General features: G+C 47.1%; 1 protein-coding gene across 2 annotated transcripts in view; it reads right to left on the reverse strand.

Moving 5' to 3' along the window:
- The window catches only part of LOC126520314 (transducin-like enhancer protein 4), a 62,558-nt gene that overhangs the window by 21,420 nt on the left and 22,753 nt on the right, over positions 1-18,385 (reverse strand). Inside the window, exons 8-12 of one of the 2 annotated variants that reach the window (XM_050169279.2) lie at positions 15,736-15,828; positions 13,817-13,870; positions 12,145-12,367; positions 5,916-6,055; positions 3,974-4,038 (exon numbers count right to left, since the gene is read on the reverse strand). In XM_050169279.2, the coding sequence (XP_050025236.1) occupies positions 3,974-4,038; positions 5,916-6,055; positions 12,145-12,367; positions 13,817-13,870; positions 15,736-15,828 (575 nt within the window). Of the gene's footprint in view, positions 1-3,973; positions 4,039-5,915; positions 6,056-12,123; positions 12,368-13,816; positions 13,871-15,735; positions 15,829-18,385 lie in introns of both variants that reach the window. The other variant, XM_050169275.3, reaches the window with a different exon arrangement.

The raw sequence follows: 18,385 nt of genomic DNA on the forward strand, positions 1-18,385 counted from the left end.
GCATGTACTTTCTTTTGGAATATACGTGCGTCATAGCAGGATTCACAAACGGTGCGAGTATAGAGACATCGCGGCATACAAGCACACAGCGAGCGATGATCATGAAACTGCCAATGCAAGCCAACAGTCGTTCCTTGCAAATACGAAACATTAAGGAGCCGGCGGTGCCAGCACGGCGGCGTGAGCATGCGGAGACTGCCAATCAAAACAATGCTAGACAGTGGCGCAGGTTCTAGCCAGTCTTCTTTTTTCTTTGGGGGAGGGGGGGGGGGGAGCCATTTCCATTTCATGACAGCTTTGTCAGCTGCTCATTTTGCCTGTATTGCATTTTGCTGTGGGCGATGAGATGAACTGACAATTGGCCGGTTTCTACAGGCTGTGGTGTATGCAGTTGAGCATGGGAATCGTGCTGCCGGTAGGCACTTCGAAATGGTCGGAAGTCCACGTGCGTTACTGGTGGAAGCAGCATGACAAGCTGCGTGCTATGAATCGGAAGCGGCTTTCCTTTAGGGGACCGAAGACCGGGAAGTTTCTTGGTGTGGAAGAAGAGGCCCTAGAATATGTCCGGGACCTGCGAAAGGAAGGCTGTGTCGTTTAGCACGAGGTGATCAGGATGCACACATAAGCCACAGCCTGGAAGCACGGCACCGTAACCACCGCTTTCGAAGCGAGTAATGAGTGGACAACACGCCTTATGCGGCACAACGAACTGTGCTTGAGGAGGCGGACATCACTTTGTCAGCGACTGCCTCCTTGCTACGTAAAGAAGATGGTGGACTTTCACAAGTTTGTAATATGCCTGGGGCAGGACTGAGAGTTTATTATCTTGCAAATGGGGAACGCCGACAAGACGGCCATCAACTTTCACATGCTGATGAGCACGACGGTCAATGAAAGAGGAGCTCGCAGTGTGCTCATCAAAACGACAGGCGCCGAGAAGCAGCATTTCACAGTAATGCTGGCTATCGCGGTAGACAGTGGGAAGTTGCCACCGTACGTTATCTTTAAAAGAAAACTGTGCCGAAGGCCAACTTCCCAGCCGGCATACATGTACAAGCCCAAGAGAAAGGATGAATGTCAGCCGACCCAATGGCTGATTGGTTCTGGACTGCCTGGGAATAGCGACCTGGCGCCCTGCTTCTCCCATCTCTCCTCACGCTCGACAGTTCTCGCAGCCACTTGGGAGAGGACGTAAGCCGGGAACTAAAGGAGCTGCACACCGAGATCGCCATCATTTTGGGCAGACTCACTTCGGTGCTGCAGCCCCTTGGTGTTTGTGTGAACAAGCCATTTAAAGACAATGTGCACTGCTTGTACACACCCCGACGCCGATCACCAAGATTAAGAAGCCGTCTGTCAAGATGGTGTGCTCCTGGATCTTGAATGCATGGATCTTCGCTGCCGGTTGACTTGATCTCAAAGAGTTTCAAGAAGACTGGAATCACAAATGCGCTGGGCAGCAGCAAGGACGACCAGTTGTGGGAGCACGATGTGGAAGTAGCCAGCGACCTGGACGACAGGTTTAGTGATTCTGATGAAGAGTGAAGCATAAAGAAACGAAGATGAGTAAAGTGCAAAAAAAAAAAAAAAATTGCTTGCAAATATCGTATTTATTCCAATCTAGGCGGATAGTTCTTTTTCAAATAATCGTATTCCAAACTCTAGGGTTGGCTTAGATTCGAGGATATTAAAAAACGCGCCACTTTTTCATTGAAACTGCTGAATATGGTGCATAGCTAGTGCCATCTAGAAAAGTCAGTATCGCAGCTTCTACTAGCCGTGCCAGTAGCCAACTGTAGACAAGCGAGGTCGCCATTTTGACCTGTGTCGTGTCGGCCGTATCGGCGTGCGGCGTGGTGTTATCGCGAAGGCACCAAGCAGGAGATGCCACTACAGTGGCATCTCCTTTCAAGCGAAAAGTTGTGATAGCTGCAGAGGCATCGTCGAACCTTCAAGCCAGGTGGGACTTCGGCGCCGACGAGAAAAACATTCGTCGTTGGAGAGGACAACGACAGCAGCTTTTTGCATGCACCGCAACGAGGATGGCACTTAGCGGACCAAAGAAAGGCCGTCACTACGAAGTGGAGACAGTTTTGGCCGACTTTGTTCGGACGCAGAGAGCAGCTGCCCTTCCAGTGACAACAGAAGTGCTCCAAGCGAAAGCTAGGGGACTTTCGAGGAAGCGAGGCCCAACGCCAAAGGATTTCAAAGCCAGCCGGGGCTGGCTTCAGAAATTCATGAAGCGCTTCGGCTTCAGCCTCAGACATCGCACTTCAATCACCCAGAAGCTGCCAGGCGATTTCGAAGAAAAGCTGATAGCTTTTCAGTGCTACGTGCTGCGAAAGAGAGAAGCGGCAGGCTACAACCTTGGGCAAATCGGCAACGCCGACCAGATGGCTGTGTATTTTGATACGCCAGTGGCGTACACTGTGAATGAAAAGGGTGCCAAGGAGGTGAAGGTGCGCTCTGCGGGCTACGAGGAGCAGCGCGCAACTGTGATGCTGTGCTGCACATCTGATGGACATAAACTCCCTTCTTATATGATATTTAAAAGGAAGACACTGCCTGCTCGACAAACTTTCCCAAGAAATGTAATTGTGCGGGCAAATGAGAACGGGTGGATGACAGGTGCGATGGTGGAAGAGTGGGTTAAGATTGTGTGGCGACTGCGTACAGGAGTCGTTTTGACAAAGAACTCGCTCCTTGTTGTCGGCTCTTATCGTGGGCACATGACCGACAACGTGAAGGCTGCGATCGCCCAAGCGAACACGGACCTCGCTGTCATACCAGGCTGCATGACGGGCCAGTTGCAGCCGCTTGATGTCTGCATCAACAAACCTTTCAAGGATAGTCTGCAGAAATATTACATGGACTGGTTGACTGACGAAGACCACATGCTAATGGCAACGGGCCGCATCAAATGTACATCGCTATCGCAGCTGGCGGGCTGGGTAGCTGCAGCGTGGGATGACATGCCGCCAGGTACTTTGATCTTCGAGCTTTTAAAAAGTACAGCATATCTAATACGCTTGACGGTACCAAAGATAGTGCACTGTTTGAAGGTGACAGTGACAAGGAACACAGTGACGAGTCTAGCAGCGACGACAACGTTGAATGAGCTCTGCACGTTCAGATTCAATAAATGCTGTTTGCATTTTGTGAACGCTGTTCTCGCTTTTTTTGTTCGGCATACATTCGAGGTAATATATATATATTTTTTTGTTGGCTTCGGACTTTAGGGTGTCTGCTTGAATCGGGGTCAGCCTAGATTCAAGTAAATACGGTATTGTACATGTATGTTTTATTGCAAAAGGTTAGCTATCTAAATATGTTTTTTTTTGCATTACCACATTTTTTTGCTCATCCCGAAAAAGTTTTCGTAGAATTTACCCTGCATAATAAACGCGTCCCCCCCAACTCTGCTTCAGTTTTTCGTGAAAAAAGAAAGTGCATTCAATACATGAGCAAATATGGTATCCATCCTTGTTTACAATGTGTCTTGCCACACTAAATGGTTTTCGTAAAACAAAGTGGACTCGCTGTTACGCTGTTGTAGTAGCAACCTTTCATTCCGTCCTGTTATAGAGCAGAAACTTTTTGCTGGAGGTTGTTGCCCATTGCTATTCATCTCTGTCCATTGATAGACTATTGGCTACTTCCATCTTCTTTAAGCTTGTTGCACCCTATCACCAACATAGTGGTAGTGAAGAGTAACTGGCTAAAAAACAAAAAGTGCCAGGTTTGGAACTTGCAGTGTATATCACAGACTGCAAACATGCCCACTGACAAGATCTTTATTTCAAAAGAGATTCCACTAACTGTTGCCAAGGGAAATGACCACTCTGCTGGCCTGCTATTTACTAAGTATATTACCAATAAACCTTTATCAGTACGTGCAACAGCGTGTTTGTGAAAAAAAATCTAATCTTTTTCTGAACGTGTGTTCGCTACAAATGAAAATTATGAGACTCACGGTTTTCCTCCTGGTATAGAGCCAAATCCCGGGCCTCGCATTGATGGATGTGGTTCATAGCCAACCTGCATTTCAGCATAAAATGAAGTCAGGTTACAAATATCAGTGAAATAATGGCGACACTGAAACAGACAACTCATCCTGAATGTTACATTCTGGGGGACAATAAAGGTGTTGGCGCCATTTTTCTGGTCAAGCAGAAATACACACTGCACTTTGGCACCAATGCTTCAATAATCATGCAGCCGCAAATGAGAAACCTCCTACATAGCTTGTCAATGACAAATGCAAATGGAGAGAAGCAAATGCAGAGAAAAAGCATTTGGTGCGAAAATTGTCTGCAAATTTATTGTATGAACATTTTGCCTTCACCAACTTACTGTTTAGTTCTCTTCAGCATTTCTTTAAATGAAGATATGTTGAGGCAAGGAACATGCCAAGGCAAGATGTGGGAAACAAGCTGGTGACGAGCTTGGGAACATCACAGCTTTGCCATGCCACAGAAAAAGGCAACAATTTGATTTGTGTAACAGCAGGAAGGTAAGCTGGACGATGGTATCCTACATTGTGTTCGTGTTGAACATTCAGCATGGGTTACAAGAAAAGGAAACGTTGACAGAAGCACAAACTAACAACTGAGTTTCTTTGAGAAATAATGTTAAATATAGAAAATTAAAATCAAAGAGCATGCGCATGACTGAAAGATTAGCTGAAGATGAAAAAGTAAAAGACAGCATAACGACAAAAGAATAATGACAGCATGAAGATGGCTGAGCATCTGAACGTAAACTTTCCGCTCGTTTACTCCACCGTGGCCAGGTACTCTCCCCCTAGCATTCACTCTGAATTCATGCATTTAAGCGAAGCTGTGGTGATACGGCAATACAAAATGGAGCACCTCAACAAGAGACAGGCAACAGACTTTGGTGACAATGCACTCTGCAACCTTGAGCCCCAGTGAAAGAGAAACAAGACAGTGCCACTACTGATCACAGCATCTTAACCTTCAGGTACTACAGACCTCTCGGGTATCACCTTGTGTGTCTCCCAAGAGCTAGTTAGCGTTTAGCGATAAACACACCCCTCAACTCTACTGTGCGAGAGAATGTTCCCTTTGCATCAGTGGAGAGATACTGGCTGCCAACCACGAAAAAGAGTCAAAGAGCCAAAGAAAGCTATTCACAGGTGCCTCAAGAGAACTCGTTGCAAATTTCGGTTATACAGTGGAAGTTGTAAGCTGCTGCCTAGGGAGCATATTACCAAAACAATTTTTCAAATCAGTTCATTATTAGAGGAGGTAAAGGAAATTGAGTTGTCCGGTTACCATGCTGCGAGGAGGTGATCGTTACTGCCATCATAGACACTCCCCCCATTTGCCTCGACCAGTGTCCGCAGGCAGCATTCCTTCCATGCCTTCTCCCATATCGGAGCCTAGAGACCACGTTACAGTCACTTGATGTACCTATGTCCTTTTTCTCTTCTTCCCTTCCTTCATTGCTGGGCACCGCATCACGAATGGCAACATTGCACGTTCCGCATTGGATGATTAACCAAATCTCACGTGCGATGGTTAGTGACATTGCAAGCAGTGCGTTTTGTGTACGACCTTGACTCCCTAGCTTGAAATGCAGGTCTCTCAAGAGGAATGGTGTATGGCCTTTTGCTTGAAATTTCGACAGTTCTTGCACCATGCAGTACTTTCATACTTTACAGATGCAATTACCACCGCACAATCTACGCACATTTGTTTGTTTGTAATGCCCAAACCTGGTGAAAGGCCCTTTAAATGTAACGAGCCCCTTTCTTCCTCGTTGTCTTTAAGCCGCAGTGAATTTCAATGTGACCCAATACAAGTCAGAGAAGGTTACTCCAATTCTTGACATCTAGTGTGGCTTCGGGCATTGATTGTCAAGATAAGTGCTGGACAGGGAAATGCCCTCACCAGTCCTCTGGAGTACGAGTTGAGGCCTGGTGCTATGCTGTTGTGCAGAACACCTTGTGGATAGGCTGCTGCACTGAGATCAGCTGGCATGCCATGGGCACCAGGTCCTCCACCGTGCAGAGGGTATGGGTACGGTGGCCCTGTGAGGGAACGCCAAAGGAGCTACGCGTTGAACCAAGGCCCGAAGCAACATGGATGCAAAGCTACCAAAAAAAAAAAAAAAGAAGGCATGTGAAAATATCTGCATTGTGACAACCAGCGTGTGACATAATAAGGAGACGCAGATCAGTGCTTGCCCCCATCTACTTGCCTCTTTCGTCCTGCATCATGTGCTGGTCATCATAATGCAGAACCAACACACCCAAAGCTACAACATACTTGCATTAGTTACTTTTCCAAGTTAACTGATGTGTCTTATTGTTGCACAGTAATTATAGCATGATTTGCACACGCATGTCTCTTTACTACGTGTAAAACTTGACTTGGCCTTGTCACCCAGACATACAAGTAAAAGCATGGACAGCTAGGTGAGTCGATGTGGTAACATAATTATAAAACAATGCCAGGGATGCAGAAAGCAAAAAGAAACAACAGGGCAGTGAAAAAAACAAAAAACGAAAAACAATGCATTATTTTTTTATATGCCATTTATGATATGTCTGCCAGGTGGCTTTTTTGAAAGGTTTATACTCCACATTTTTTGAATAAACTGCAGTTGAGAGTCATCGCACCCTCCTGTTGTTTTATTTTGCTCTCTGCATCCCTGGCGCTGTATTATAATTGTGATACAAGTAAAAGAAAGGCCTGTGCTGGCCAGACAGTGTTGCTGCTATTTGAATCTCTTATTAAACATTACCAATGCCAGCCCATTTAGCCTTTGACAAAAATGAGTTGAAAATGGCCTGCCCTAGCTTGGCGCGCTATTCCCTGGCCTCTCCATGGCTGCACCGTCATGCAGGAGACAGAATTTACATTCTATGCTCAATCATGTCCCTGTGAAGTGCAAAGAGTTTACACACAGTCTATACCTGGCAGAGGCAGAAAGCATGTACCTCAACATAAGTAATGGCCGGTTGCCCCTACACAGGTGCAACACATGTCCTACTATGAAGTGCTGCCTGCACTATTTAAGTGCTAGGCAGTTCAATTAGCATGGCAAGTTTCAGCACAATTTGTACACCAGTACGAGCAGTGGTCCTATGATCAATTACAAGTGCCTCATTCGGCGGAACATTACTTTTTTGATGGAAACGTTCCAAAGGGCCCTACACAACAGCTAGGACAGTTTAAAAAAAAAGGACACTATGTACTACAGTCACTGGCATTTTTATTTGAACACCTTAAATATTTACTAAAGATTGTGCACTTACTGTTCCCATGTTATCACCCAAATTTCTCATCAAGATTGCATTTTTTGGTCAGCATCATCCAACAAAGCAGTTGGCTACTTTCTTGCCTGCTTTGCAAAATAACAGGCATACAATCATAGAAAGTGTTTCAGTGAATAGTGCGAACAGAAACATGCAATATTGCTGAAAAATTCAAGTAAGAACAAAGTGGCAGTAAACCAAGTGCCGGTAACTAAAGTTGTTAGATAATGGTTATGCAGACCACTGTATAATAACACAGGGCTATGGCTCTGCAGTCCCCAGATGTGTCCTAGTGGGCTTGTACTGCAATAAAAGCTCGTTAATTCAAATTCTGCAGGGATGCTATGAAAATTCGAGTTATACAAAATCTCGAACTAATGAAAGTAAGAGAAAAAATGACCAACCCTTCCCCTACTGGAAAATGGGGGTAAGCAAAGCTTGTCCTGGGTGCAACTGACCTTCATCATGGTTGAGCAACCCACAGGTAACGGTATCGGATTGCTTTGGCCTCCTGCTCCCTCGGCTCGGTATCTTCTTATTGCTATCAGATTGCCTAGGCTCGGGCGGCTCTAACGACTGGATTGGCGCACCGACGGTGAGCCCTTTCATGGGCAAGTTCTCGCTGCCGCTCGGCAAACACGGCCCATTCCTCTGGGGAACACACAACGCGTGGCCGTCCCATCCGTTTTCCGAGACTGAACTGAACAAAAACAAAGCCGGCGCAGTGCATGCCCTTTCCTGCCCTTTTCCTCCCCTGTTGAAGCGAAACAGCCCCGACTGGTTGCGCGCGTGGCGTGAGCACGTGCCTATGCAGCTGGAATCCTTGCTAATGACTCACGCTCCAACGCCGGCGCAGCTGTCAGCTCATCAAACCGCCCTTTCCCACAGATGCTCTGCTCTGGGAGCAACTGGGTTTTTGCGTGACCACGACAATGCCACTTGTGAGTCAATACAAGCTTTGCTTGAAAAATCACGCAGTTAAATCACGTATATAGTTCGACGTCGTGTGTGCGCACATGCTGGCTCAGCCAACAAAACCGGACGGGGCCAACACGGTCTGACACGGCCAACACAGTCCGACGTGCCCGACATCGAGATGGTTCTTGCTCCATCCTCACATTCGTCGCGCCAACTGCGCCGACCCCACAATGCACGGAGCGGAGAAAAAAAATTCGCAGCTCCGTTGGAAAGGCGTAGCACTGATTGTGATAGCAAATTAGTAGATAGCTGTATGAAGTAACGATAGCAGTTTTATCGGCCGTATAAACTTGTAAACATTCCCTTACTAACTAGATTAACAATGATAGAATGCGTAAGCGTGACTCAATGAGGACACAGAGAGAAACAGACACACAGAGACAGCGCTGTCTTTGTGTGTCTGCTTCTTTCTACGTCCTTGTTCAGTGCTGCTTAGACATTCTATAGTGGATCCAAACCACCTAGCTTGTCAACGTGTTTTAACTCAATTAACCAGCACGGTGTGATGCGCACAGGTAAACACGAACACACATCGCTCGATGACAGTGGAAACTGTCTGTGCTGATGGAATTGGGAATCGCGATAGCAGCCGCAAGCCAATTGACCTCTGTGCATCTGTTGCTTCAACGCATACGAAATGTCGAAAGCACAGCGCATACGAAGCTACTGGCATTATGTGCATCACACAAACATCGCAGATCGCTTTGAAGATGAGGCCCGTGTGGGTGTGCACTTTAGCCATGTCGCAGATCGCTTTCAAGACACGAGCACCGGCAACGTGTTTATATGGCGTGCGCCAAAGGCGTTAGCAATGGCGTCCGCGATTTGCGTGGCCAACGCCGTAGTAGACGGTGCAGTTGTCTCTACTCTGTACAGAGCGGTGGGCGAGGAGAACATTAAGGCCCAGTATGGCACTATCATCGAGATCGGCCAATGTTTGGAGAGTGCTTCATGCCTGCTTCACCTCTGCAGCAGGTCGGCCCGGCACTGCACTATCTTTGGTATCGGCCCACGTATGGGGAGTTTTATGTCTACACACAGACACAATCCTGGAGGAACTAGCCCTTAACAGCTTTGCTGTAAAATTGGTTATGTATTTGTGTTTCTTAATAGATTAATTAATTAGTTAATGATGACAACAAACGTGGGAGCACGAACACGTTTGCGCTGAGGGGCGCCAATGAGCCAGCTGTGGAAAGATGACGATGACGACGCTGGAGCCACTCTTGATGATGATAGTTTTGTGTTTACACGGGGACACGATCCTGGGGAAAGTAGCCCTTAAAGGGCCCCTCACTAGGTCTGGCCATATTGAACTGACAAGTGCAGAGCATACATTGCGTGATGATTGTGTCTGCAAAGTATTACATCGCTCTGCATCGCGGAAAGATATGAAATTTCAAACCGAGCGCCGTTTTCTCTTCTCCTCGCAGCCGCCGCGCACCAAGCTGGAGGATGACGTACACATGCTAGTGCACCTAGGTATAAGTGTTTTCACTGCGACGTCGCTCATGGTGACATGTGACTTCGAGAATTATCCAAGGCAACACCTGTTATTTGTGTAATATGTTGCTTGAATAGATGAATTAAAGCTTAGAGAAATAATAAAACACACAAACCGAATGTCTGCATGTTTTTGCTTTACTTCGCACTGCAGCAAGAAAGGTGTACAGTGAAACCTCGTTAAACCGTAGTCGGCCGGAGCTCGGAAAAAGTACGTACTAAACGGTAGTACTGTTTAACCGAAATAGCATGAGATCGCCCACTTACCTGTCGAAAACGGAACTCGGAGAGAGTGCAATGAAAGGGGAAAAAACATGCAGTATTTATTCATTTCGCGCGATATAAGTGCTATTTTCGTTTGATGCCGTAGCGGCCTAGCACGACGACAGCAGCCTCAAACTTACTCAAGCTGTGTGCCAGCTTCTCAGCCAGCCCCCCTCCTCTCGGCAAACACTTGCACGGCAGATTTCTCGTTGGCGTTACGTATTCTCCGTGCACGCGTGCACTAGTGCTGCATAAGTCCCGGGGCGCCTTTTTCATTGCCGGGTGCCGGAGTTCGCAAAACCTTTTGTTTGGAATAGTTACGTTATCGCGCCCCTGTTCTCGTTGCGACGATTGCATTCACGAGGCTGACGTAATGCGCAGCTTCTGCCACTGTCGGGCCTGAATCACCCGTGCTGTCGCTTTCCGTGTCGTCCTCATCACTGTCGCTAGTCGACACTTCGGCAACAACAGAGGCAACGATGGCGAAAAGTCGAACCTCGTAGCCGACATCTCTTCGCGGTCGCAGCAGCGCTGCCGAGCAACTTCGCATTCCAAATGCCACAAACTGTAGTCAACAGCAGATCCATGTCGCGGGCCAGCGCCGACTTCGTGTCACTTTCGATAGCACGGACGATGTCTAATCTTTCTTCTATGCTGAGCACCCGGTGTCTTTTTTATCCGAGCTTCGGCATGACGCGAGTCCTCGCTTGCACGACGCCACAACGCTCTCTCGCTCACTGGCACGGCGTCGAAATGATGTTGATGTTGATGCGGCTTCACGAGCAAACGCACAGGGCGCTTGGAGGCCGTTGTACCTATCTCTGAGGCTTGTTGTTCTGCCGGACCACCCGGTGGAGACGACGTACCGCCGTGTTTGCGCGGCGAAAAGTGGAAACGCTACATTTTAACCGATGCGTACGCAATTAGCTGGTACGGTTCATGCGGATACAAGATACATTATGTTCAATGGCCGCTGAGTCGGGGAATTGACTTTACTACTTTTAAACCAGTACTACTGTTTAAGCGGGTACGGTTTAACGAGGTTTTACTGTACTTCCGTTTTGTCTGCTTGTTCCTATGGTTGTGCAGTCACATGTGCAGGTACCGAAACTTTGCCATTTTCTGCCATGTTCCAGTGCGGGATCACGCTCTGTTGTCCGCTTGTGTCTGCCTCAGTATTCCTGTAGCACTGACTTATACCGCTAGCCAGGTGTTCTCGTGCACAGTGTACAAAATTGTGCACTGTGCGAAATGAGACAATCGCAACCACTTGTGCGCGTTGCCGTCAGCGGAAGTGCGCTGCAAGATGGAAAAAAAAGAAAGAGAAGAACGAGAAAGCAAATAGAAAAATAAAATTAAGGCAGCGTCTAGGATGTATGCGTCGTGCGATCCTCGAGGTCCGGTATGGGAGAACGCCGGGAAGGAATTTCGCTTGTGGAGGCTAGACCGGGTGAGTGAAGAAAGTGTCTCGCTTGGCAGTGGAGCTCGCCTCACAAAATCATGGGTTCGCGGCACTGAAATATTTCTATCTCGGCTATTAATGAGCCGAATTGAAAAATTTTTGCAGCAGAACGCTCCTTAGAGGACACGTAAGAACTTGCAGTGAATAAAGAAAATTTGCTACGGGGCCTAGTGAGGGGCCCTTTAACAGCCTCGCCGCAAAAGAAAAGAAAGAAACCCACGTAGCGCCGTGTCTTTATCTCGAAGGCCTTGAGAAAGGGAGAGAACCGACCTGCAACAGAGGCATTGGCCATGCCTGGCCAGGCGCAAACGTGTCTCTCTCCAGTCAGGCCTAATCAAAGGGCCGCAGATGGAAAGAGAAAAGCTGCACGGTGACACCAGCGTCGCCAACGTGGCTCCTGCGCACTAGCACTCTCCCCATCCACGATGGCGCGGAGTTCGAATTATCGGTGGTGGTGTGGTGGTGTGGATCTCAGTGTGAACTAGCGGGATGCTTTACATATCGCTTTCAATAAATTGTTGGGTGGACCATGGTGGCTACTTCTGAGTTATCCAAAATTTTGAATTAACATGTTGTGAATTAACGAGCTTTTACTGTATTTGAGAACCACTGGTACAGGGGTGATCCGTACCGAGGGCAGCAGCCTTGGCACCTTTGTGGGAGGAAGATGGTGCAGCTCCAGTGGGTGTGGCTGCCTTGGGAGTCGGTGTACCCCCGCCCTTGTCTCCGGCCCCTTCCTTGTGCTTGGAGGAGGATGGCGTGCTCGAGTTTGAGGAGACGCTCGAGTGGGGAGACCCGTGGGGCTCCTTCTTGAGGCCCTTGTCAGTGCCATTCTCTCGTGGTGACAGGGCCCCGTTAGGTGCACCCACAGAGTCCTGCCACATCATCCAACATGACATTTATCAGAATATGCCTAAGAACTTAGGCTCATTTTTAATGAAAGCACAGCATGAGAAATCAATGCATCTCACATGTTCCAAAGGGTGCAATGATATTGTGGTATCCAAATTATTTTGAAAGGAGTATTGTCATGACATATTCAACTGCTCATTCTTTTCATTAGATGAAGGTCCAAACACTGTAGCCTCAGGAAGAAATACTGTCAAGCATCAGAATGCCCTAAATAATTTACTATAACACTTGTTTCTATGAACTACTTTCAGTTTCGGCATGTAGCAGATGGATGCATCATGACATCATAATACATTGGCTCGGTTCATTCCTGTGATCATTGCAACTACCAAATGAAAGTACAGTCAGAGCAAATGTGTGTAGCATTCTTGTTTACTTTTTCTTATGGACAGCGTCAGCATACTTAGGCTTGTTGAAACACAACATAAGAAAATTTTGCTTTGTGTCATGATGTCACAATGATGTTGGTGATTCCAAGTACGCCATTTTCATATTTTAACCCACCCTTTAAATTTGCTAAGCGTGCTAAGCATGCGGTAGAGCTTCCAGAAATTAGACGATATGTGTCAGTATTCGTTCAGGTTCAGTGCAAAATCGCTAATCATGCTCTTTCTTGTCTGATGGTCTCTCTACATATGCTCATCGACAAGTAATGCTATGCTACAAAACCATAAAAAAGTCTCGTGTCATTGCGCATTTTTATACAAGCAGACAGACAGAGTCGCTGCATGAATATGAAGTCTACATGGCTGAAATAGTTATGTACAGTTGGTGTCAAAAGCTGACGAGACATGGTTTCCACAAAAATGATTAATTTCTGCTCTGTTAAAGCATGCTACTTGTACCTGAACGTATCATAGCACAGGTCACACGAACTACTACTGCAGACTGCGACTCTGAATTCAAGGCTGTGCCCAGGCTCTGTGAAAATTCAGCTCTATTACAAATATTTGTGTCCTACAAACTACTGACAATGACTGCACATGCCCTGCTTTGCCATGTACGTTTGTGGCAATATCAGGCAAAAAGGTCAATTTTGCTGCAGTGTGCAGAGATGGTGTTACAGCGAGAGATGGTGTCGCCATTCCATTTTGGCACTTTTTTGGTCTGGCGACACCGGAGACAGCTGTAAACTTCCGAGTTAACCTGAACAAGCCAGCTATATGCACCCAAACATGGAATAATAAACTGCAAGCATAGCAAAATACCACCTCTGTGAAAATTTTTTAGCGCTAATGAGCAAGTGATTTGGCCAAAAGAGTCATGTATACCTGGTACTCTAATTCATATATGCAACATTCTGTACACAGAATGTGAGCGTGAGGTCATTTCTGTATGTATCAGGACCAGGTTTCAAGACTGACAGTGCTTATCTAAAGAGCACAATGAGGACAGCCATGAAGGACGCCTACCTCATTGGCGACGTCAACCACCAGCTCTTGGTCACTCTTCTCCCCATCGCTGTCCTGCAAGCAGACCAGCACAGCAATTCATTTCTCAAATGAAACGTGTATCTTGTAGACATTACTCGTGTTTCTTGTGGTACAGTCACCGACCGATAAATCGGCCACCGATAATTCAGACGCGCTCGGTAATTCGGACAGCTTTGTGGCACCACGAATGGCCCCATAGACTTAATGCATAAAGACAACCAATATTTCGGACAGCCGCCAGCTCTACATTCGATTATCCGGACTCTGTTCGTGGCTGTAGCGCATGCCGACTCTGCTGCCATTATCTCCTCTGGCAACCTCGACGAGACATCCAGTATAGCCTCAGAGATATGAGACATCAAGCGTTGCCTCAGAGATTGCACGCTAGATGGCAATTCCTGAAGCCTTGCGTTTGTCGCAGCACTGCTCCTCAGAGATTTAACTGCAAATGCCTATCTTGGAGGCTTTGTCTGAATTGTGTTGCATCCATTCCGACACCACTGGGCATGGCTCACTCTTGCTTGTTGAATTTTCTTTCCGGACAGCGTGCCATCATTCTGTGCTTGTTTGTTTAGTATGTGTTCCCTGCTGGCTCCAAGAAGTCTTTCTTAAATGAAGTTATCGACAGTCTACGTCAAATACAGTCCACGTCAAATATCCGAATGAGCCCAACTCCGCAACTGGAAAGCCTGAACTGCCGCCTACCACAACGAGCTCGAATGCATGCATCATTGATGACCTGCTAGGCTGTGGCGTGCCTATTCCTGCCGCAGTTATATTTGAAGACTGTGCAGACGTTGACAGTCAATGACATTGTTGTCATGTGCCGAACTGAACGATGACGAAACAATTGAGCGAGTTTTTCCACCGTCAAACAACGACTCTAACTCAGATGATGATGATGTGTGTGTGCTCCGGAGCCTTCACATGCGGATCTGACTCAAGCCTTTGTATTCCTTGCATCGGCGTACAGAGTCAACACAAAACTGGCAGAAATACAGGTGAACTTGGTTGTACGTACGTGCAACTGCATGCAGCAATGAATCAACCACTTCTTTGCACAGGGGCATCAAAACGTAAATAAATTCATCTTTTTTTTATGCATTCGTTTTTTTTTTTCTGACATTCGATAGTTCGGACTTATTTACGTTTCCCGTGGAGCCCGAATTATCGGTCATCGACTGTATAATGCTCTACCAAAGACAAACTTTCCAGTGGTCATTAAAATTATACTTGTAATGAAAGCTTACTATGCCATTGCTGTTTTCAAATAGCTTCACGAGACAAAAAAGCAGTACTTCAGCTACATTAGCAGAATAATTCTGTGGATACTGAATACAGAAGATAGCAATGTTCAAGGAAATGAAAGACGTTCCAGAAAGTATGTGTCCTCTCAAACTTACTGCTGGGAACTCTGCAGGGGAATTTACTTTTACAAGCACCACTCTAACTATCCCTGATCAAATACCTTGCTTCTCTGGAGGAAAGAGGCATGTAGTGCAGGTGTTTTGAAAATGTTAACCGCAGTCTCAAGTGAGCTATGTGTGGCAACCTCTACATCACAACCACTGCGGCTGTGCATGGTCCAATGTTCTACTTTGGTTTATGCTGTCTTCATTTAATTTCAGTCAGAGACATACATCTGAACCACAGCTTCCACGTACAAAACACACATCAGGACTGATTAACAGTAGTTGAACAAACATGGTCACAGGAACGAATGTTTCGACAAGGGGACTCCGTGTCCTTCAGGCAACAACTGCCCTGACAAAGACAAATACCCTGGTTGAAACACTGGCTCCAATGACATTGCTTTCAAAGAAAGGAAAACTCAATTCTGTTTCCTACGGCCATCTGGGCATGCCACTAGCGCCACATGTGTGCGAAAGTGTGCTTACTTTGTCCTCTTTCTTGCGCTTCTTGAGGTCGTGGTCGATATCCGGAGAACGGCCACGAAACTTCTCTCTCTCACCAGGTGAAATGGAGTTTCTCTAAGCATTTAAAAGAATGAACAAAAGGAGCATGTATAACTGAACTCGCTCGCCTACAATTTCAGCATGTGACAGAAATGCATGCAGTCAGATAAATTTATTCTTGCACCCTTTTTAATAGTGACCCAATCAGAAATCTGTGGGATAATATTTTTGCACTTTCTCCTGCAGTGTCCTAACAGGTTTGATGCCTTTCTCCTTATGACTAGAGATTTATGTAACAGACACAAAACTAAACTAAAAGCAAGCACAACAGCATATAAGCAACTCATGACTAGTGTGTAGCCAATGTGTCTACAACTGAAAACGGCAATAAACACTCTAACATGAATGTTTGGCCAAAGGAAAGAGGCCATTTGGGTAACCGATCATAGCTTGTTCCATGTGGGAAAACTGTGAAGAACTGAATAAGTTAGGACAGGGAGTAGGGGCACAGGATTGCAACTATTTGAAAATATCATCGTCGGAATAGCGGTCTCATGGCGTTGGAATAGCGCAAAGCTACCACATGTCAGTGTGCTACACAACCTAAAGCTGGAATGAAGCTGCTGCTGTAGTGCTACCTTCTCTCTGAATGCCTTCAAATACCTACAACACATTAAGACTCTGACAGAATAGTTCTGCAGAAAGCCGCAAGGTGGAGAGAACTAATTAATTAATGCAATTGCTACGATTGGGTGGATGTCTCGTTTTCCCTTATAATATTAAGACTCTGTTGACAAAATGCGCTGGTATTGCCATTTGTAGGGGCCCTAATAATATTGCTTGGCATCTGCAGTTACGCCACCCATTTCACTAAAGACAATGCCTTTTCATAACATGGTGAATCTGCCTTTTCAGAACTTTGATGATTTGGCTGCAGCAAGAGTTGCTTGATTCTGTTGTGATCATGCACCATGATTTCAAGTAGTAACAGGTATTATACTTTGTTTCAGTTCAGCTTGGTGCAACAGAAATGCTCCAACTGCTACAGGGCTGTGTGAGAGAAGTATACTGAACTCTGATAACAAGTAAATACCAGAGGTATTGTCAACACTGGTACAGCAGCTATTTTGACTAAAACACCAGGGCACCATCACAAGTTGCGTAAGAGCATTACTTGGCCAGGAGCTTGCTCCATAAAGGACCACATTCTTAGAAATGCTTAGAAATGAATGTCCCACATGCACTGTTGTGGTTGGTGGCTGCCCTTCAACAGAGTGGAACACTTCTATAGTAGCCTGTATTATAGCTTTGGCATGTGTTCTTATCATTTCTCTGTCTCTTATGAGCTCACAGGTGCTCCTATGGAAAACATCACCCGCAGAGCAGCTTTTTCATGCCTCGCTACTGTTTTACTCTGCTTCCATAAGTGAGACCAAGGAATGCTACTGACAATGGGCTGGTTCTCAATGATGATCACGCTAAAAATAAACATTAAGCCGTTTTCGTACATCAAGCATTTCTCTCTTGAATTCTATTCATTCAGTCACCCCAATTTTACCGCCCCCACCAACTCAATTCGCGGTGAATGTAGTGTAGCGTTCAGCACACTGCGTATACATACTAGAGGGAGAACCTAGACTTACGTGGGCATGTAAAATATGCAAGAAAGCAGGCATTCTTTTTTTATTTCAAAATAAGAAGGCATAAACATAAAAGTGGCTTCCCCCTACCATTCCGCCACCTCTCAACCTATTATGCTGTTATTGCCTACTACCGAGCGGAGAAGCCGGGTGGGCTCACGTTCAGTCGAGAAACGTGAGCCGGACCATAGGGTTCCCGGCAGCGAGGCAAAGTGTTTTCGGCGTTGCCTCATTCAACCCCCCCCCCCCCCCGCTCCCCCCTTCCCTCAACACCAAACAAAACCAAAACCGCGACTCGTTACGTGCGGTTCTCTTCCCCGAGCTGCGGGGGGAGAGAAAAACAGACGTCGTCCTCGCAGCACCGACGGCGGGGAACCTCCTCAGCCCCTTGTCGCGGGGAGACAGCAACCAGAGGAGAGATGACTCCACGTACTCAGAAGCGCGCGTACCCTCCCCACCGCCGCTTTCAAAACGCCCTCGAGCGAGCCCCGAGACGCAAAGCAATAAAGTGGGCGCCCTGGCGCCCTCGACCCGTTCCCCCGTCCCCCACTTCCCAGCTCGGCGAACGCCAACCGACACTCGTACTGCACCGCAAATTGCCGCGCGGCGGCATGCAACTTCCCCCCGCCATCTTTCGGTATTTTTTCGCTGAAAGCGCACAATGGACCTGCTGGGAGTGGGGTCGGCTGGGAGGGGAACCGCCTAGCGGGGGATCGCTCGCTCCAGCGGGCGCAGCAATCCGTCAGCAACAAAGGCGCCTGACAATCGACCAGCGGTTCTCCCTTCCTAAGGGGGTGGGGGTCTTTCGAGACGAAAAGACTGCGGGAACAATACGCCGCCGCTGTACGCGCACTTGTAGCGGCGCACCGTGCACGCGTCGCAAACACGCACCGGCCCCTTTCCGCACTGGTACCACGGGAACTGCGACCACGGCTGGGCGGGAAGACAGTACCCCCGCGCAGACCAGCTAGAAGCCCGCGAGGACTCTGTTC

This window comes from Dermacentor andersoni, chromosome 3 (genome assembly GCF_023375885.2).
Source record: "Dermacentor andersoni chromosome 3, qqDerAnde1_hic_scaffold, whole genome shotgun sequence".
Taxonomy (NCBI): Eukaryota; Metazoa; Arthropoda; class Arachnida; order Ixodida; family Ixodidae; genus Dermacentor; species Dermacentor andersoni.